Source organism: Lepidochelys kempii, chromosome 1 (assembly GCF_965140265.1).
Source record: "Lepidochelys kempii isolate rLepKem1 chromosome 1, rLepKem1.hap2, whole genome shotgun sequence".
In the NCBI taxonomy this organism is placed as follows: Eukaryota; Metazoa; Chordata; order Testudines; family Cheloniidae; genus Lepidochelys; species Lepidochelys kempii.
Window position 1 is genome coordinate 131,852,493 of NC_133256.1, and position 22,583 is coordinate 131,875,075.

At 38.5% G+C, this 22,583-nt stretch overlaps 1 protein-coding gene across 1 annotated transcript in view; it reads left to right on the forward strand.

Annotated features, from left to right (window-relative positions):
- The window catches only part of WWC3 (WWC family member 3), a 171,612-nt gene that overhangs the window by 122,291 nt on the left and 26,738 nt on the right, over window positions 1–22,583 (forward strand). The window contains exons 9-12 of the mRNA XM_073354676.1: window positions 8,490–8,732; window positions 11,930–12,019; window positions 14,248–14,822; window positions 22,383–22,503. Of these exons, the coding sequence (XP_073210777.1) occupies window positions 8,490–8,732; window positions 11,930–12,019; window positions 14,248–14,822; window positions 22,383–22,503 (1,029 nt within the window). The remainder of the gene's footprint in view (window positions 1–8,489; window positions 8,733–11,929; window positions 12,020–14,247; window positions 14,823–22,382; window positions 22,504–22,583) is intronic.

The window sequence follows — 22,583 nt, forward strand, 5'->3', positions numbered from 1 at the left end:
CAATGGGCAAGTCACTTCAGCTGCTTCTCTGAGAGACATACCCATATTACAGATATGGAGGGTAGCTACTTGGAGCTGTTCGTGCACCTTCCCAAGCCATTACGGCCTGGTACAGTCGTTAGCTGTGGTTATGGCTTTGGGGACAGCAATACTACAGTCATCACCTGTTTGACTGCTTGTTTATCTTCCACATGTGGAAAAGACATAGGGATCATCACTTGAAGAAGAAATGGAGGATACTTACCGAAACTGGAGGTTCTTTAAGATGCATGGTCCTTATCTGTATTCCGCTACCTACCGTCTGTCCTCTGTGCTGTGAATTGGTTACACTGCAGTAAGAGTGGGAAATTGGAGATGTGTTGGCCCACCCCAGCCTTTATGCCTTGGTTGGGAGCACAAGGAGAGGTACTGTGCATATGTGGGTCAGCAGACACTTGCAAGAAACTCTGGACAGAGTCAAGTGGTACGCATGTGTATCCCACATGTGGAATATAGATAGGGATCACACATCTCGAAGAACCTCCCATTACAGGTAAATAACTACCATTTGCTAAACCTGCCTTGTTGCTCCCTGTTACTGTTTTCAGGGCCCTATTCATGATCTCAGAGCAACAACCATTGGTCTGCCTTCAGCTACAGAGTAAAGGAAAAGGCTGGAAGGCAGAGAATAACATTTTTTTGTAAAAAGCTTCTAAACCCCAAATGAGACCTTTATGATAACAAAAATTACATTAATTAAAATATAGCTTTGGTCATGAGAACTACACTTCTTTTAAAAAAAGGAAAACTTAGAACTTGCATAATATTGCATACTGTTATGAGACTCTAAAAATCACATGCTCAGTAGTTTACATTTTCTCTGGTCTCTGTAGGGTTTTTGGAGCATTTTTGTTTGTATTTCATCGGCATATTTGCATTCTCCCTCAAGCAAATCTGAGAGCAGCTGCACTTATACATGTGAGGCTGGGCAGTACATTCAGCTCTTCTCAAAGCTGACCCTTATGCTCAGTGTACTGAGCATGCTCAGAAGTGTTTTTGAATTGCCTATAGTATTTCTCTCTCATCCCACACTTCTCAAACCTACTGTCGCTAAGCATATGTTCCCTATTGAATGTGCATATGCTAATTTTCAGCCTCTAAATTCAGCCATTTTTTACTTTTGGCCTGTTCCAAAAAGAGTGGGTATGCTTTGTTTTGTTTTTCAGGGTCAGAGAATACATTTGCTTTCCCTAACCACCTCTTACAAGAGGTTTCCCAACCTTCTTACAATTAATGAATGTATTGACAGAGATGTAACTGACAAAATACACATTTAAAGTCTTGTGTAAAACTTCAGTTTTTCAGAAATAATTTTTTTCTTCCTGCTACAAGCTTTTGAAGATATATGGGTTTTTTTCGGTGACTAAACTTAAAAAGTAATACTTTCATTAGGCTGTATACCAAAAACAGAAGTCTCTGTTGATGTAGTAATTTAACATTTTTCTGAAAAAACTAAATTTCTGAAACATCGAACAGTGTTCTAGGCATTTTGCCCATTCCCATCCATGAATAACAAGTACCGATGGGCTTGCATTCAATACTCCAGTAGGTGGTATCAAATTATTGCTTTCTGGGTCAACAGGCTGACTGCTGCTTATTTGAATATCAAAATGTACTTTGAAAAAATGTAAGTGTTCCTGTAAAGTGCAGAGGAGGGAGGTTCACAGAGGAGAAAACAAACCTTTCACTGTAGTTCATAAGTGAACACAGATTTAAGATGGCAGCATACAGCTTCCAATGAAGTAACTGCTATTCACTGTTATGTATAGAACTACTGCTGTGTTACTCCTTTACATAATATAAGTGTACTGCTGTGTTACAACCTTTATTTGAATTTACTGTACGTCTCAGAATGTTTCTCACATTCAGTAAAGCAAAAAGGAATCTCACCAAAGGTGGATTTAAATACAATTTTCGGCTTTTCTTGAGTAGGGAAATTTGCATCTAAGTAACCTTGGTAATGGGATATAAATACACTGGTGCAATCCCACATAGTATAGACTTACTACATTGGTGCAAAATGGGGCACCAGTAACTGACCATGCACTGGTGTAGCTACATCAGTACAAAAAAACTGGAGTATACACCAGATCATTTTATTCCTATATAAAGCATCCAACAAGAAATCTTCGCAAATAATTGCAAATGCATGGGAAAGGTACCTTGAGCCTGATGCAGATGGAACACCCATTTTCCAACAGTGGAGATTGAAACAGCACTGGATGGAATGCTGCCACTGAGTCAAAAAATGTTCAATTGAGAAAGAAGAGTATCTGTACATTCAAATAGTAATGAAAATTAGGGCTGTCAAGCAATTAAAAAAATTAATCGTGATTAATCACACTGTTAATAATAGAATACCATTTATTTAAATATTTTTGGCTGTTTTTCACATTTTCAAATATATTGATTTCAATTTCAACACAGAATACAAAGTGCACAGTGCTCACTTTATATATTTTTTTATTTTGAATGTTTGCACTGTAAAAACAAAAGAAATAGTATTTTTCAATTCACTTAAAAAAGTACTGTAGTGCAATCTCTTAATCATCAAAGTTGAACTTAGAAATGTATAATTATGCACAAAAAATAACTGCATTCAAAAATAAAACAATGTCAAATTTTAGAGCCTACAAGTCTACCGGGTCCTACTTCTTGTTCAGCCAATCGCTCAGACAAACAAGTTTATGTACATATGCAGGAGATAATGCTGACTGCTTCTTGTTTACAGTGTCACCTGAAAGTGAGAACAGGCATTTGCACAGCACTGTTGTAGCCGGTGTTGCAAGATATTTATGTGCCAGATGCACTAAAGATTCATATGTACCTTCGTGCTTCAACCACCATTCCAGAGGACATGCGTCCATACTGATGATGGGTTCTGCTCAATAACGATCCAAAGCAGAGCAGACCGACACGTTGATTTTCATCATCTGAGTCAAATGCCACCAGCAGAAGGTTGATTTTCTTTTTTGGTGATTGGGTTCTGTAGTTTCTGCATCAGTGTTGCTCTTTTAAGACTTCTGAAAGCATGCTTCACACCTCGTCCCTCCCAGATTTTGGAAGGCGCTTCAGATTCTTAAACCTTGGGTCGAGTACTGTAACTATCTTTAGTACCAATGTGAGATTTCCTTCTTTGCATTTTGCCAAATCTCCAGTGAAATTTTTCTTAAAACGAACAACATGTGCTGGTTCATCATCCGAGACTGCTATAACATGAAATAAATGGCAGAATACGGTAAAACACAAAGCAGGAGACATACAACTCTCCCCCAAGGAGTACAGTCACAAATTTAATTAACACATTTTTTTAACGAGTGTCATCAGCATGGAAGCATGTCCTGTGGAGTGGTGACTGAAGCACGAAGAGGCATACAAATGTTCAGCATACGTGCAGCGTAAATACCTTGCAATGCCGGCCACAAAAGTGCCATGGGAACGCCTGTTCTCGCTTTCAGGTGACATTGTAAATGAAAAGTGGGTAGCATTATCTCCCAAAAATGTAAACAGACTTGTTTGTCTTAGCGATTGGCTGAACAAGAAGTAAGACTGAGTGTACTTGTAAGTGCTAAAGTTTTACATTGTTTTGTTTTTGAATGCAGTTATGTAACAAAAATCTACATTTATAAGTTTCACTTTCACAATAAAGAGATTGCATTCCAGTACTTCTATGAGGTGAATTGAAAAATACTATTTATTTTATCATTTTTACAGTGGAAATATTTGTAATAAAAATAATATAAAGTGAGCACTGTTCACTTTATATTCTGTCTTGTAATTGAAATCAATATATTTGAAAATGTAGAAAAACAACCAAAAATATTTAATACATTTCAATTGGTATTCTATTGTTTAACAGTGCAATTAAACTGTGATTAATCGCAATTTTTTCTGTTAATTGCATGAGTTAACTGCAATTAATCGACAGCCCTAATAAGAATGAGACGAAAATTTCTCATCTCACCTCTAAGTGTGTTTTTTTGTCTTTAATGTACTATCGCTTTCAAAAAACTGTTAAAAGAACATTATTTATGTTGCAAGGTCAAGCACTAAGAAACATTGAAAAAATGATCAGGAGGTGCCTGATACCGACTCCATAGTTAGGGTTACGTTTTGAAATGGGTTTGAAGTGGGGCATAAATTCCTGCATTTCCAAATATGTGGCCAATTAGTGTGAAATGCCATACTAGGTTAGTTTTTTATGCCCCTTGAATTTTCTGTACAGTGTGTGTTTGGTTTCTCCTAATATATTTTTAATGGGTAGTTTTGAATTTAGACTCTGGCTTGAATTTGGCTCTTTTTCCAGGGAAGTTCTACTTGTCTTTTTTGACTGGTATCTTTCTTAAAAAAAAAAAAAAAAAAGAAAAAGAAAAAGAAAAAAAATTTCTGGATACCCCAAACTTGATAGAAAGGTGTGTCCTCAGTAGATGTGATGCAACAAGTAGTTTTCATTATTTAAAAAAAAGGGGGTGGGGGGGTGGGGAGGGTCATTTTTAGGCTATAATCATGCTGCTAGTTTCTGTGCTGTGTGACTAAATCTAATTGAGCGGGGCCAGGAAAACCTGATAGATTGCACACATTCTTCTGTCAGGAGCTACACATTCTGTTAGATTTTATCCTACACCAGAGAAAGTTTCATACATAGCTGCTGACATGCAAAGGTTCATGCACAGCTGCTGACAGATAAAATTTTCTCCAGCTGCAGCAATACTTCTGCATCTCCTCTGTCCCACGCTTGCCCTGCTTAAGAATTTAAAATAACCCAAAAACCTAGGAAATTAATACCCAAACTTCATTGTGAAGCTGTTAGAGTTTCTACTCCTAACATACTTGAGACAACTCACAGAACTCACAAAGCCAAAGAAATGAAGCGTTAAGTAACTTAACAGTAACTTCTTCTTTATCCACAGGCCACACCTAACCATTACTACAGCTACCATACCCAATATAGGCCATGCATTATAACTTTAACTCTGCTTTCCTAAGGATACTAGCCTTAAAGAAGAATACTTTGAAGACTTCTTTACCAAATTGTAATCAACAGAGTTAAGGCTGTTCTGTGTGGCTTGTAGTGTCTAGTAATGGAAAGGTATGTTCTGCTGGGTGGAGGAATAGAAGTTAAATGTCCTAACTTTTCGTTTCATTGTTTTCATGGATGCCAGGTATATTGGGTGTAACAACCCTAAATGCTTCACAAGAAAGTTTTAGACTCTCAAATAAACATTCTTCAAGTAGTTAGAGGTCCTTTTCAAGACAAGGCACGATTGTCAACATTGAGTAACGCAAGAAGGAGACCACTGGTTTAAACAGTAGCTTAAATCTCTTGCCTTAGGGCTATCAAAACAATGGTTACATGAAAAATCTGATGTAGGAACTTCACATTTTTTGAAATGTGATCTACAGAAAGCAGCACAAAAAGGGAGGAAACATTTTAGCTAGCTCCCATGAAGAGGAACATCCAGCTCAAGGGAAACCTTGTTTTCACTTACATTAAAAATATATATATATATCCTATCGAACGGGATGAATGGAATCCTTTCAAAGAGTGACTGAGATGGATGATAAGTAGTGCTATTACTACCTATTGAAAAACGTTTCCTGGGACTGGTATAACTGTAGTTTGTGATAAGAAGTGATTCTCCTATTTAAAAGATGGGCCTTGCCCCTAATGTGCTGGTCATGATTGTGTTGCAGTGAATACACCTCTTGACACTCGGTACAGTGTTTGAAAGTACATGTGGAATGTAGTTGTGTGCATATTAGACTTGAAATATGCAATAATTAGTTATAGGTTTCCATACCATTCTTTTTGCCCCACTTCATTAATGAATTTTTTAAAAATAATAGTTTATTGTAAGTTTACATTTAAAAAAAAAAATCTCGCTTCAGATCTGATCACTGTCCCAGTCACTACTACTCTTCAGCTGTCTGTCAATAGCCTTTCCGCAAATTCACCTGACAGAATTTAAAATCCTTTGGTAGACCCCGGTATTGCAATTGGATCTTCACTGATGGACTTCTGGGCCTGCGTAGAGTACCATTGAAGTAATCTGGATTTCAGGAGCAGAGTTGATACAATTAATTACTGTATTTGTAAAATTGCATGTAATTTGTTTTATTTTATCAGGAGGAACATAGAATGATCTTTTTTGTTTTTAACTCTGATTAAAATGAATATGTCCCTGTTTGGCTTTATCAGTTTTGAATCTGTTTCATGAATATGACTTACAAACATTTTTAGTTAACATCTTTTTAATAAAATGAAACCACTGAACATTTTTAAGTTAGTCAGCATGGCAGTATTGTTGGTTAATTGCCAAGATTCCTAAGAACTGAGGAAAAATTATGGCAAATTTTATATTGCACCTACAAAACTTTCTTCCTCTTGCATACGTCCACTTTACTGAAAGAGCTGTCAGAGTGTTGGTAATTGATTGACAAGAATGTGGTTGTTTACATCAGATCTCCTGCAGACATGTCATTCCAGATTTTCACGAGGGAACACACACACTGAAACAAACGTCTGGACATTTTTTTAATTTGAGTGCATAAAACAAATAGTATCATGTAGCTTTGAAGAATTTTTGTTCACACTCTAAAATAAAAAGGTCTCTTGGGTTTTTGTGTTTCTTAATTATTTTAATAATATGGGCTAGGCTTTTTAGATTGTAACCTTTAGGGTCATATCATAGAAACTCTACTTAGGTAAACAGTCCCACTGAGGTGCACTAACCCTGATTCTGTACTCCTGCTGTCTTCTGTTACATATACATAAACTTAAAACTGACATGTTTTCCAAAGTGATGGACAAACTTCAGCGTCAGGATATTTACTTCTGTTTAGTTGCCTTTCAGAATTGTTTGGCTTTACAAAATTAGGACCAGATTTTGCCACCCTTGGGCTATGCCTACGTTGCAGAGATTATACCTGCATTGTTATGTTGGCATAGCTATGTCGGCACAACCCTTGAACGTAGATGCAGCTTACACTGACAGAAGGGGTAGTATAGGAATGCCACATTCCCAAACCAAGTTAACAATGTTAACAGAAGCATTCTTCTGTTGACATAGCTGCATCTACACTGGAGGTTGGCCAGCATAGCTTACACTGACAGTTTGGTCGACAAACTTAGTGTGGTTGGAAGATTTTGTCCGTTAGGCCTTTGAGATCATGGGAATTTGGGTCTTGCAGGCCTGGGTAGGATGAGGAAGTTCAGAGGCATGTCCGAATGAAAAAGGAAACTGTTCAAACTGAATTTAAGTTTCAAAGAACTTGATTTGATTTGTTAGGAAACTCAAAAGAACTCTGCTCTGAGGGGAGTAGTGTTTATGCAAATAAACTCCATGACTTCTGCATTCCTCAACTCTTAATATTCAAGATAAGTTTGTTCATTTCTACTTCTCTGCCCATCACCATACCACCCTAAGGTTGCAGTACTCTCTTGAATAATTCTTGGTTTGCGGATGGGCTGTTATGGCTTGTGTTTTGTTTTCAAACAAAAGAAATAAGTTGTTGGAGTGGTGTGTATGGGAGGGCTTGGCTTCTTCCCAGTCGTACTTGTATAATGGCTGCTTCTGGCGGCAACTGTTCTGCTCCAGTCCCATATTTTTTGGACTCATGGCTTATTTATTCCTGTCCTTGAATTGTCAGCCATGGAGTGCCAAATATTTTCTGTCCCTTAAAGATTTTTCCCAGCTGAATGATATACAGTCACTTGGAGAATAGCTTGGCTCTAGACATTGTGGAACTTGTTGATGGCTCAAAGCATTCCCAAAATCCTGACTGGGGAGAATAAGAAATAAAGGGGACTATTTCCTTCAGAATAGAAGGCAGCTTCTTAGCACTCAGACTGTTTCCTTAGAACAGCAGTCAACGAGTTTCGTGTTAACTGCATCTAGTCATCTTAAAAATAGTCACTTTATTCACATCTTTATAATATGAATTATAGCAGCTCAAAAGTGCTAAAATATCATGGCAGACATTGTCCACTCTAATTAATTATGATAGTTGTGATGATTAGTTTTGTTAATTCTTCATTTGCTATTTAAAAAAATTCAGATATAAATTAGGGTCTAATTTAAAGCCAACAAAGAGAGGAAGCAGAGAGTAAACTCCCCAATTGTATCCTTACATCATCTTTTGAATCTGTCTGCAACATATATGGTACAGTGTGGAAGAAGTCATTAAGTATCTTTTAAATGCCCAACATAACAGGGTGTATGTGTAAGTTAAAGATGTTAAGCTATAGCTCTGAACATATTCACTTATGTGAGACTATAAATGTATGCTTGCAAGTTTTTGTGGTTTATTTCACATATACAAATAGTTTTAAGAATAAAAGTAGCTAAGTGCTAGTGGTCTGGGAGTGATTTTCCTCAACAGTTATTCCACAGTGTTTTCCCCCCGTTACTTATCCATTTCTTATGCGCACTCTCATTTTTCCCCCCAAGAGTTTCCAATGTACAGCAGCAGCTGGCCTTGCTAGATAATGAATCTTGGCCAGGAATGGCTGAGGCGGACAGGGACCGTCTTCAGCTCATCAAGGAGAAAGAGGCTCTCCTTCAGGAACTGCAGCTCATCAGTCAGCAGAGACGATCCCCAGAATACATTGCACGTTTGGAGGAAGAAAAAAGGCGCTTGGAGGATGAAATTCAGCAGGCTCGGGCCAGTTCTGCTCAGGGGGCCACTGAAAGGTTTGAGGACTTAACAAATTATTTTCTTATCTACCATAGGATGCAGCTGCATAGATTCCAAGTGAAGAGCTGGTGCAGTTTACCAGCTTTATATGAGATCAAAGCAGTACAGTGGTTATTTGTGCACTTTGCTTACAAAAGGGACTGGGGTCCCAGTCCGCACTTCCTGACCATGCCACTGTTTAGATCCAATCTTCTGAAAGCTTTCCTCTAAGTGGTATTAGAGTGAAATCGACAAGACTGGTCACTTTCCCTTTTCCTATTCAGACTGGGGGTGCAGCAGAACTGATAAGAATCATGTCAGTTTTTCACTTATCTTTGGAAAAGCTCTGAGCTGCAGAGACATGCCATTGAGCTACTCAGGATGAATGGGGACCCAAACAATGGTGACCTGAGATGATGGGGATAGTTGGTAGGCACCTGGGGTTAAGTTAGAGTGATTGAGGTCACGTCCCCAGAAACAGCAGAGACACCAGAACAGAGATCAGCCCTGCACATAGCAGTAGCCCCAGAACCTAGGAAGTTTTAAAGATGATCTTTATGCTGTAGTTGTACACACATCTTTCCCATTGACCTGTGCAATGTACAGTTTGGCTGGACCCAAATGTGGCCCTAAGATTTTTTGAGATTCTGTATATAATTTTTCTGTATTTAAAACCAATATGAAGCTCTCTGTTATTAGAAATGAAAACATTCTTCACTTGGGGGACGTATTGTTCATTTCAAGATGCCATAAATTGTCATCCGAATTTAAGGAATGGACTATAATTCCAGCCAAATATGTCAATAAACTGTGCATATTATAAAATGCCTTCAATTAGAGGGACAGAGCTTCTGTCTAAAACTCATTTCTCCTAATACTCTAATAACGTTGCCAAGCTTTATGGTGAACTTTTTCTTACATTAGAAGAAATATTTCTGCCCACTTAGTTCTTCCATGCAAGCAGCTAGCATCTGTGAGAGGTTTTCCCAGATTTTCTGTGCATTCTTTTGGTTTTTGTCACAGGTTGAGGCATGAATTAATGGAAAAAAGCCAACTTTGACACTTGAGGACACTACACTGGGCAATGTTAATACAATCTTGTCTAACATTAACACTTATGTGATTAAGTTGATCTTTATACTTACTTGAAAATGGCCCCATATCAGAGTTTGTAGAACTCTTTTTGATTTGAAAAGGCTTACTTCAGGCAGTAAATCCAAATGGTGATTGAGAATTCACAGCTGAATTCACAGTTGATGTTTTGTATGACATTATTTGTGATTTTTGCAATATTGGCACTCCAGCCTAGAAAATGACAGAGAAGGGAGTTCACTTTACACTGCAGTGTAGTAAATTTTATTTGTTGTTTTTGGGATCGCATGTTAGGTAGCACATACTTCTGCTGGCAAAAAGAGCAAGCTCTTTTTCCATGTTGTAGTCTGTGCTGTGGAAACCAACATTCCAGGGTGATATTTGATATTTCAGATTCTAGCAAGAAATTGAGCAAAAGTTAGCACAATATTTAAGGATGCTGTATTTTTTATAATAAAAGAGAGAGATCAACACCAGAGACGAGACTAATTATTCTGTCTGAGACAAAAAACGTTTATCACTGGAGGATCTCCCTCCACATCCCCTCTTCTTCCCCCAGCTTGCAAAAAGGGGTTGATGTTTAAGCACATTTAATAAGAGTTCTGTTGTTACTGATTTTAAAATATAACGTTAAGCACACGAAGAGCTGGCATAACTTAAAACTCATACAGTAAACTACACTGGGGCTTCAAGATTATGCTGTGTAGAGAAGGTAGCTTTTTCTTGTTTCTTAAATAGCTATAATATGAGTGGTTAAGGCTGACATTTAATTTTTAATTTCACTCATCTGAACGATTCCCCTTTACTACCCTCTCTGTCAAACCCCCTGCATCTTATTAACTGTTTTTCCAGTCAAGGAGGGTTTGATGGGACTGTCTGTGGAGCCAGTTAACACTGCCCTTGGCTAAGCCTGAGAGCTCTGGACACCCACCCCTTTGTTCCCCTGCATTCCAAATATCTTGGGAACGTTGAGGACTGAGGAAGTATCAGGTCTGGGCTGCAGCATGGAGACATATTATGCCAAGAAACAAAACAAAATCCCCCCCTTGATTTTAATCGGTGGAGAGAGAGGTTTTAATTTGGAGTTAAAAGAATAAAACTCCAGAAAAAACATAGAGAACTCTATATTTCCGGTAGAGAATAAATGGGGTTGGGAACAAATGCTGCACCTTTTTAAAATAAAGTTTAATAATTTCAAAATGTAATCAGAGTACTTTACAAGCATATAATACAGGCAAAGTTATGACGACTCTGTTTTTGTTCGGGCAGTAATGCTGAGTAATTTGCTTTTGCCTCAGTAAAGAAACAATAATGGTCACTTTTTTTCCTCAAGCAGAAAGAAGTTTTTATCATAGTTTAATGTTTTGAATGCTCTAACTTCTGTTTGAAGGAGAACAATACAAGAAATACATTAACAAACATTTAAAAAATTATAATTACAGTTTACTACAGTAAATTCACTCTTGAGGCATTACTTAAAGGTCAAATCGATACTTATCTGTTTTCCCAGTGCTTCCTCACTCCTCTCCTGCCACAGTATATCTGAATGAAAGCCAGGATCACAGAGTTTGGTGATAAACTGCTTAACAGAACAGAAGTTATCCAAAAAAAAAGTCTTTTCCTTTTGATGTTTGACTTTCAATCTGTATGGGTAATTGGTAAATTTCCATGTACTTTTTCCTGCAACATACAGTTAAGTGACATAGTTTTCTCTGTATTACTTGAGCTATAATATTGACACCAGGAAGAAAAGAAGTCTTACTGTTTTTAATCAGCTGCTCCTGCCTCTTACATGTCACCTTACGGTAGGCCTTGGCAATTTCTGTTATATACCTTCACCACCAGAGCTCTTGTGTTTTCTTTTGGTTCCCTATTCCTCAGTTACTGCAGTTCTGTAAGTGCTCACCGTTCCTATGCTCTCAATGGGAGTTCCGTCATGGATTAAACACTGTGTATTGCCCTAAGTGAACTAATTCTATTTGTTAAAAAAGGATTCACTGAATACTCCTAATACAGCAAGAACGGTCTCTTCTTCTGTGTTTGGAAAGCTCTTAGCACATTTTGAACACTACTGCAATATAAACAAAAGAAGAAAAATAATAATTGCAATTTTTAATTATAGGATACTGTTACAGGAGAAGAGAAATTGTTTGCTTTTGCAGCTGGAAGAAGCTACTCGTTTAGCCTCCTATTTACACTCCCAGTTAAAAAGGTGAGTTCTTTAGAGAAAATAGTATTTTTTTTAAAAAAAAATTGAATTGCACAGAAAAAGGAAAAAGTACAAACAGAACAGACCATTTTACTTTTTCATACTACTTTTGTGTGTTTGTAATATAAGTAAAGGATGGGCATTGGTTTCTACTTTGTTGATCTTTTTCTTTAAGTACAGTTTGGGCACTGAAAGGCATTCACAGCTTGCAGTTTAGCAAAGTATTTGATGTGTCGTAAATTCAGTGGTTTGGATAGAGTGTTATTAAAAAGGAGAAATGTACTTTTCACTTTTAATAATAGCTATCTGGACTGCCTGGTTTGAAAGTTAGTGAGATCTGTCTGTATAATATGTGGAAAGGAGAAATACAGATGAACCCATTTTCTTATTGTTTTTGTTTATAAATAAAAATTTACACACAAACAAGATTAAGCCTTTAAACTACACATAACAAAAGACGGAAAATTCAGTTACATTCAGGGTGCCATTCTTAAGCCCATATTAGTGATTTCTTGTTTCTTAAGCATTGATGGTCTCTGGTGCTGTACCGGAAAACAACACAGAAGACAGGCTAAATAGACAGTACAGATCAGACACACAACTCCTAGGTAACAAGAGGAAGGTAAATGAGGAGTCAATATATAATCAGGGAGGCAGCATTTTACTGACATGGGCTGTGTTTTGTGGGAGAAGTTAATTCTGAGGAGGGATGTGAAAGAAGAAACAATAGGCACTTGATGCACTGGAGTTTGGGCTAAGAAGAAACAGAAAAGGTTGTGATGTGTCTTCCCAGCATCCACTGTCAGAACTGGCTCTTTCCAGACTGCCTGTTTTATGCAAATCTTATAATTTTCAGCTGGAGGAAAAGCATGAGTACAGTGGCAGCAGCAGTAGCAGCAAAAGAGCCACTACTTCCACGACCCACAGTCCGAACAACCTCCCCTCTCCCTCACAAACACTGAAGAGTTGAAGAGAGAAATGAGCTCAGGCTTCACTTCTGGTATGAAAGGATAAACAGCGTAGTCAGAAGTGAGAAAGAGATAAAATGCAAGAGGATAAAATGTGCTCGGAACATTCTGAGAGATTCACTACTCTGACATTCCAAGACAATAGTCACCCAGAGTAGGAGTTTGCATGCTATGGCGGGGACAGAGGATGTCACCCTGTAAACATGAAGATGCCCTGAGGTCTACAGGGAAATCCTACAGGTTTGAGAGTATCTCCGTGAAGGATCAGCCTCTTGAGGACCCCCTTATCTCACCAGCACACCACATGCAGGAGCCTAGCTCCTGCTGGTTCACACTTTAACCACTGCTATACTCTTATCTCCACGTTTGTAGAGTGGCAGAGGAATGGGGTTCGTGCTGAAATTGCAACTTGAAAGCTCCCACAAATGGGAGCTTTCAAATGGGAATTCTGTGAGTTTGCTTGGATATAAAGCTGTATAGCAGGGATCGTCAACCTTTGGCATGCGGCCCACCAGGGTAAGCCCCCTGGCAGGCCGGGCCAGCTTGTTTACCTGCCACATCTGCAGGTTTGGCTGATGGCAGCTCCCACTGGCCATGGTTCGCCACTCCAGGCCAATGCAGGCTGTGGGAAGCGATGCGGCCCAAGGGATGTCCTGGCCGCCGCTTCCCGCAGCCCCGCAGCAAACCTGTGGACACGACAGGTAAAATAATCGTCCCAGCCCGCTGGGGGCTTACCCTGGCAGGCCGCAAGCCAAAGATTGCCGATCCCTGCTGTAAAGAATGACACTTTTCTGGTTCTGCTGATGTCCCACTCCTCTTGAACCAACTTATTGGACTCAAGTCAGAAGCGACTGATTGAAATAAAATGGCTTGTGTTATACAGGAGTTGAGACTAGATAGCTAATGGTCCCTTCTGGCTTTAAACTCCATGAATCTATGACTTTCCTTCACCAGTCCTCTCTCTGGCCACCTTTCCACCAAAACCCACAGAGAGCCATCTGCAGATTTGAGGAAAGGGATGTGGTGATCCTTCTTGCTCCACTTCTCCTTTTTAGGCATGCTGACCTAAGTTGGTTCTCATTTATACTACTTTCATCACCTTTATGCCTAAAGGCAAGGGAGGAGAAGAAAGATGGCTCTTAACCTTAGTATTACAATGCTGAATGCATGTAAAATCCTCTACCTTAACATGGGTTATTTTTCTATCTATGTTGTGTTCCTAGCTATATAATTCATATATTAATGGATCGTTCTCTGTTTTAGTTTGTCTGCTAGCACCCTCACAATGTCTTCTGGCAGCAGTAGGGGATCACTGGCATCCAGCCGAGGATCACTGGCGTCCAGCAGAGGGTCTCTAAGCTCTGTCAGCTTCACGGACATATATGGCCTCCCACAGTATGACAAATCAGACAGTGTTACTGACTATGCACAACATCTACGCTTTGACCTGATCCCATTTGATTCTCTCAGTAAAGATGTGCAGTACTCTGATCCCACTGGGCATTGTAACTTCAATAAACAAAGGAGGTCCTTGGATACTCCTCAATCCCTGGCATCCCTGTCATCACGGTCCTCTTTGTCATCACTGTCCCCTCCAAGTTCCCCTCTGGACACCCCCTTCCTTTCTGCTTCTCGGGATTCTCCACTTGCCCAGATGTCAGAAGGATTTGAGGAGATAGCGGGAGTAGGAGCCCTAGAAATGCGCAGAGCTCAGGCCTCGGTTTTGGGTGACAATGATACCCAAGGAACAACTTCATCACAGACTCCTGCTTACCCCGCGGATGATGAAGGACTGCAAGAAATGGGACCACACCTGGCAAATATCCAAACTGGTGGAGGTGAGTTTGTTTTCTTCATTACCATCTTGTCTCTTTTAATCTTCAAGGGATAGTGAAAAACACAAGAAAAATGTACGCATGGCATTATAATAGAGGATACACATCTGCTATCAGTTTGATTTATTTTTTAATTTAATTAAAAAAAAACAATTCTACAACTGATGTTAACTAAAAAATTTTTTTGTTCAAAGGTGAAGTGCAGAGAATGTGTGTGTGTAGTAATTTTTTTAGACTTCAACATAAATTGATAATGGAAACTTCAGGACTGTTCTGAAAATATGCCAATTTTGTTGATTAAAAAATCCAGGCCTGCGTGTTTACTTCTTAGGAAAATTCCTGAATGAGAGAACCTGAAGAGTCTTAGACTGTGCCCCAGCTGATATCACTTCCCTTTGTGTGCCTGACACACTCAGTAATAGCAGTAAGTTTGATGGAGGAAAATGGGGATACAACCTGAACTGGCTGAACTAGGAACAAACAATGAGAGAACACAAGTAACAGCAGTAACTACCCCTTTGAAATCTACCTGGTTCATGCAGATCAGACCCTTTTGTTTTACAATTGTATGAGGCAGGCAAACACAACTGGCTTGTAAGTCTATGATGTTACTGTATTTCTTGATTTGTGTGGGCAGAGTATGTAATGTCTATGTGTGAGTGTTATCTGGGCCAGAATTGGGGTGGATGGGTGCCACCCAGCACTTATTCTGTTTACATGAACTGACATGCATACAGGAATTTAGGGGGAAAACGAACAAGTGAGCTGGTTGAGACTATTAGGGGTCTCCAGATCTTAAAGTGTAGGAAGGGAAGGGCAGTTATACTCTTACAATAACTCTACTCTAAAATCTGTGGTTACCACAACACACTTTTCAAAAATATATACCATTTGTCCTGAAATAGGTACTATTCCACTTGTATTGCAAATGATCACAACAGGTCATTCATTATGGGTGCTCCCCACATATAAACCATTACCAGTTATCTTTGGGAACTCATGGAGAATGCGTGAGGTCCCAGAGAATTGGAGAAGGGCATGCATAATACCTGCCTTTAATATGGGGAACAAAGAGAACCTGGGGAATTATAGACCAGTCAGCCTAACTTCAATACCTGGAAAGATACTGGAACAAATTTATTAATCAATTTGTAAATACCTAAAGGGCCCGAGAGTTGGAATAGTCGTCATGGATTTTTCAAGAACAAGTCAGACCAAACCAACCTAATTTCTTTCTTTGACAGAGTTACTGGCTTAGTGGGGGCCACTAATTGAGGGATTAGTGGGGCATTAGGGATTAGAATTGAGGGAACGGGAGACAGGGGGAGAGCTGTAGATATGATCTACCTTGATTTTAATAAGGCTTTTGACATAGTCCTACATGATATTCTCGTAAGTAAACTAGGGAAATATGGTATAGATTAAATTGGTTTAAGGTGGGTATAGACCATATTCCAAGAGTAATTATCAATGGTTGCTATCAAACTGGGAGGACATATTTAGTGAGGTCCTGCATGGGTCAGTCCTGGGTCTGGTACCATTCCATATTTTCATTTCTGACTTGGATAATGGAGTGCTTATAAAATTTGAAGATGAAACCAAGCTGGGAGTGGTTGCAAGCACGTTGGAGAACAGAATTAGAATTCAAAACATCCTTGACAAATTAGAGAATTGGTCTGAAATCAACACGATGAAATTCAGTAGAGACAAGCGCAAAGTACTACACTTAGGAAGGAAAAATCAAATGCACAACTACAAAATGGGGAATAACTGGCCCTGGGGTAGCGCTGGTGAAAAGGAGCTGCAGGCTATAGTGGATCACAAATTGAATATGTAGGGGTATATTAAATCTTGGAGAAATCACACATTTTTTTTGTGGGTTGGTCACAGCATAAATGGCAAATTTTGCAGATGTGTTCATACCATGCCACCCTTACTTCTGCATTGCTGCTGGCAGTGATGCTGGCTTCAGAGCTGGGTGCCCAGCTATCAGCCGCCGTGCTCTCAGCGCACAGCTCTGAAGGCATAGGGTAAAAGAATATGGCATAGTATAGGGTAAAAATACACAAAAGACCAGATTTCGCAGAGAAGACCAGATTTCAAGGTCTGTGACGTGTTTTTCACAGCTGTGAATTTGGTAGGGCCCTGCTTAAACTTAGTTCCTAGAAATTAAGACCTGATTTGAGTGCTGAGATAAGGAAGGCTGTAGTGGGGCTGGGATGCTGCTTCAGTTAAGCTCTTTTCCCCACCCCCTATGAACTTTTCTTTCCTGTCTTTTCTTTTTTCTTTCATTTAAACATTGTCTTCTGCTTTTGTCACTAGAGCGCTTTCTGTTCCATTGTGGTCACCTATTTCTTCGCTGTGTATAGCATGCAATGTTTACATTGGAAATAGAAAAACAGTACAAGGCCAAAGAATTATTCTGGTGGTGTTCTCTTGAGCTGCTTTTAATGTGTGAATTTTAAAATTATTATTTAGGAAAAAATGGTTCCCCTTTACATTTCTTGCCAAGGCTCTTGACTCTTTTGCACTCTGTAAATTGATTGACTTGGATAGTTTGTGTTCTGTTTCATAGCAGCTGTTTTCAAGCAGCATTTCTCAAACTTTATTGGTTCACATACCACCTGAAGAACTGTTGTGAAGTGAACTGATGGAACATGATGCTCACGTACCAACAGGGTACATATACCACAGATTGGAACTCTGGGGCTTAAAGCTAGCTTGTTGGTTTTAAGTTCTTGTTCAAAGTGTTTGGTTGCTGCCACCTACTGGTGTTGTAGCATAATGCACAGGGAACAAATCTTAATTCTGACACTTCAAACAACTTTCTTAAATATTCAAATAAAATAAAGTGCGTAGTAATTTTGATGAACTTTATTACTCGTGGAAGTGGGGGAGAAACTAACAGTCCCAGCAAACAGTCCCTTGTTTACTGCATGCAGCCAGCATGCAAGATTTCTTCACAAAATGTCTTGTTTATGCCCCTCAGTGTTGACCGGCACCTCTGCTGCTCCTCCAGTCTGGCATCTCTCCTGAGAATATACTAAGAATTGTGCTAAAATATATGCTGATTTTATGATGTGTACAAAAAGAACCCGACTGAGCCATGGAATTCATCTCACTTGCAGGAAGAGGCTTGCAACGATCACAGGGGGAAAAATCACATCTGAATAGAACATTGTTTTTAAACTTTTACATTTTTCCTGTCTCCTCTTCTGGGAATTTTAATTTAAAGAACTTCCATCATTAATATGATTTTTGTTAGTTTAAATTTTATATTTATTTAAATATAGAGGAATATTTTGCTTTCTTGTAGAGAGGGAACCAAACAGAAAATCCATATCTACAACCCTGAACTTTGGGGAAGTTTGGATTTAGATCCAAATTTCACAGCCAGCCCTTATCTCTACAATGGGCCAAGTTAAACTCCTTGATCCAAACATTACCAAACTTGGGGAAAATTCAGATCCAGATACAATTATTTAGGTATAAAGTTTCCATTTAATGTCTAATCTTTTGTATAAAAAAATGATTTATCACCGTGTGCTTTTCATTTTATATCTTGTTTCTCATGCCACACAGCAGAAAAATTCACTGTAAGTGAACCTGGAATTACTTATTGTGCTGGTTTTGCCTGTAATGCTTAGTGTGTTTTTTTGTGTGTGGTGTGTATGTTCTCTATGATTTGCATGTGGAGAAGAGGGTGGCTGTGCTACATTTGGTTTTAGTTGGTATCACATTGTATATGTTTAATTATTATGGGATACTTACGTTTTTGCTATATCCACTAAACATTATATTCATGGCTGCAGATGACTTCTCAGAAAAACTTTTCTGTAAGCTTCAGCTTTATTATATCTTGCTAATACCCAACAGTACCATTACAGATAAGGGTCTGTTTGTGTCTCCATTATAAGTTTATTTTCTGGAGACTGTTTAACTCTGCTATTAAAATGCATTTTGAGCTGATACACAGCGCTTCAAGTTCATAAAACATGGGTTACAGTCCCCAAAGTAGCTGGTGATTTTGGTGCCTCAGTTATTTAACTGCTAGTTTGAGACACCTTAAAAAGTCCACTTTTTCAGATAGTGGATTCTCAGAACTTTCTGAAACCAGGCCTGTTTAAGGTGTATCAGCTGACCCAAAATCACGAGTCATTTCTGAAAGTGTAGGTCAGTATTTTGTATCCAAATTTCTAAGATATGGAGTTAGATAGTAAAAGATGAAATGCTGCCTCTACAGTAGAAATACCAAATTTTATTTTAAATAAAACTTTCCAGTTTCCAACTTTGACTAAAACTAGTGGTAAATCCCATTACATGAGATCCAAAACCAGAGGTGTTACTTTCTGGTTGTCAAGCTGTTTTTCACGTTGATTTTCTAATCAAAGGCATGTTCTGATATTTGCTACCTATCCCAAATTCTGTGGGATTTTCCTGATATTATCAGGTGTTTCCGTGGCCGCCAGGCAGCAAGCAAAACATTAGTAAGTTGCAACATTGTTGTAACATTACTTATTCATGACTTCACCATGTTGCATTTTGAGATCAATTTTTTGTATCAGACAGATTTCCAAAAGATGACAGCCCAAAACAGAGAGCTTGCAAAGTGCCTATTATGGTTGCAGGGTTTACTTTCGTCTCCTATATCCACACAAACCATCCATGTAGTGAAAAATTGCACCAGTGTAACTTGAGGTGGTGTTTAAACTAATACAGTTACACTGGTGCGAAAGGCTCTCTGGACACTTTGTGATGTAAAAGTGGCTTATATCAATCTAGCTGAAACTGTTCCTAATTGACTTAAACTAATCCAAAGTAAGCTGCTCTTATACTAAAATAAGAGTGCCCATCCAGCCTTTTGTACCGGTTAAAATGTACTACTTTAATTTCACACCTTAAATTATGCTGATGCTACTTTTTCACGTAGACAAGCGAAAAAATGAAATGAGTAGCATAAAAAAATCTCACTGTCACACGCCATCTTGAAGGCCTCATATTGGGGTATTATGCAAACATCATCATAGTTTGAATATCGTTTCTTCAGTCCTTTGCTTCCTCTAATTAACTGGAGATGAGAAGTTTGCTTGTATTTTTGGTAAGGTTGAGATGCACTCTGTTGCATGATGATCTTTACTGGACGATTAAGATGGGAAGCAATGATCCAGGAGAGCTTAATTCTTTCTTCAAGCTCAAAGACACTTCTACTGATTTAGAAAGAGATTGGGATGCTCCTGATTGAAGGTCTAAATTTCCTAAGTAGATATAGATAGCTAGAAACATTAGATTTGGAGGAGGGTAAACATGGCTTGTTATCAGTCCACAAAGGCAAACACTTGGATGCTCTTGCATCTAGTTGTTTGAATTCTGGATTCTGCACAGGTCTTTTCACTTTTTGCAAGTATCAAAATACATTGTTTTCTTAACATTTGAGTTTGTAACGTATATCAGGCTTGCAATGAGGTAAGTCATCTAGCTGAGTGCCTCTCAACCTTTCCAGATTACCGTACCCTTTTCCGGAGTCTGATTTGTCTTTTGTACCAAGTTTCATCTCACTTAAAAACTACTTGCTTATGAAACCAGACATAAAAATACAAAAGTTTCACAGCACACTATTACTGAAAAATTGCTTACTTTCTCATTTTACCATATAATTATAAAATAAATCAATTGGAATATAAATATTGTACTTATATTTCAGTGTACAGTATATTGAGCAGTATAAACAAGTCCTTTTCAATATGAAATTTTAGTTTGTACTCACTAGTGCTTGTTACATAGCCTGTTGTAAAGGTAGGCAAATAGCTTGATGAATTGATGTACCCCCTAGAAGACCACTGCGTACCCGCAGTGGTACATGTACCGTTGGTTGAGACCCATTGATCTAGGTGACAGCTAAACTCCATTGTGAAGTGGTCCAGTAGAAGGTTGAAACACATGATTAATTTAATCCTGACCAAAGTTTTCTGGTGACAGCAGGTACTGATATTTGAAAACCAGCAGCTGCACACATGCAGTAATTTGAAGGCTTTCGTGAGCATGACATAAGTAATTACGTGGTCCTCTTCATATTGCCCTCAAAAGGGGCTGAGATTCACCTTAGTGCAGAGGGTTTGCCCAAGGCCTGCGCATCACGTATGCCCAGCAGTGTGCTGGCCCTTTGCACTGTACGGTGCTTTTCATCCATCGTGATTATTAATGTTTTACTGCCATTCATTAAAATAATTAATCTTTAGGATGCACTTATTAACTAATTGTGCTTTCTGTTTGTCATAGGATATACATTGTGTACTTTCTCCATAGTAATAGGCTGTATGCTTTAGTCATTTTTTTCCAATGTACTGTCCCTTACCATCCATGCATGTGCAAAAACACAGTCATCTGAAAGGGTTGCTTGTTGCAGTTTGATGCACCTCAAAACCACCCCTTGAAATATCACAGCATGGATAGACAGGGGAATTATATGTTTCTGTTTTTACCCCACTTGTGAATGCCACATCTCACTACTCACCTTCCTTAAAACATTTTTAGTTGCTTTCCTGTTTTCTGTTTTAATTCTGCCTTTGAGGGAAGGGAAATTAAATTTGGAAAGATCATGTGCGATACCTGTGCAATGAGGAAACACTTAAGTAAATCTCTCAGAGACTCAAGAGATGGAATTTCAGAACGTACAGGGCCTTTTGAATGTGCATAACTTTGCACTCAGTTCTTGAGCACTGTCACTTGTGCATGCCCATTTGAGGTTCTACACTGCAATACTCACTTGTATATGCAAAACTATTTTGCATACATTCTGTTATGTACCTTATGATATGAAAGTGATTGTCCATACTATTTTTGTTTGAGTTAGCTTGTAAGGGGTGAGGAGAAGGGGAATGTCAATTTTTTTTTAAAAAAAATCATCTTTTTTTTTTTTAAATTTTATTTTTTATTTTAAAAAAAGTTCACCCACCTCTGCTTGTCAGGTTCAGGTCCATTTTGACAGTGTGCCTCATACTGCAAGTAGAAGCTGCTACTATGGTCTGACTAAGGCAGTTTGATTTGTGGTTGAGGAATTAATGTTTAAAAACAAATAACATCCCCATACTGCCAACAGCAAATTCCTTCCTAAATCTTTACATTTTAACTAGGTTAAAAGAAATAGGCATTATGGATATTTCCAGTGTGTCACACATTTATAAATGGATGGTTAATAGGTAAATCCTAATATTAGGCTATAGTGTGTGTATACATGCTGGGGTTGAGGCAGTTTAAGGCTTACCCCATTGGTGGTGGTGGTTCTCTCAGGAATACATTGCATAGTGAGGAGATCAGTTTCTATTTTATCTTGTCATGGAGAAATTAGCCATCAACATCCTTCCTAAATTCTCCAGCAAAGTAACTCCAATCCATTTTATATATTGTTCTAAGTTGCAATAATGTTCCAGCATGTGTAATTGTATTTACATCAACTGTATGTTTGTTTGGGCTGTTTAAGAGGGATTAAATTTGCTTTTTATGTAGTGCATTGTGAGGGATTATCGCAACCTGACACTTTCTTTAATTTTTTGCCATCCATTGTAGCCGTAACTCTACGCGAAGACAGTGCAAGAAGGTCGGCGAGGCGAGCCAGGCGAGTCTCAGCATGTCTATCCGATTATTCACTGGCTAGTGACAGTGGCGTGTTTGAAGCTTTAAGCAAAAGGTCAGGTGTATAAATGCACAATAAATTGGAAATGTCCTTTTTCTACCACATAGTCTGCAAAAATAGTTTGTAAATTTCTA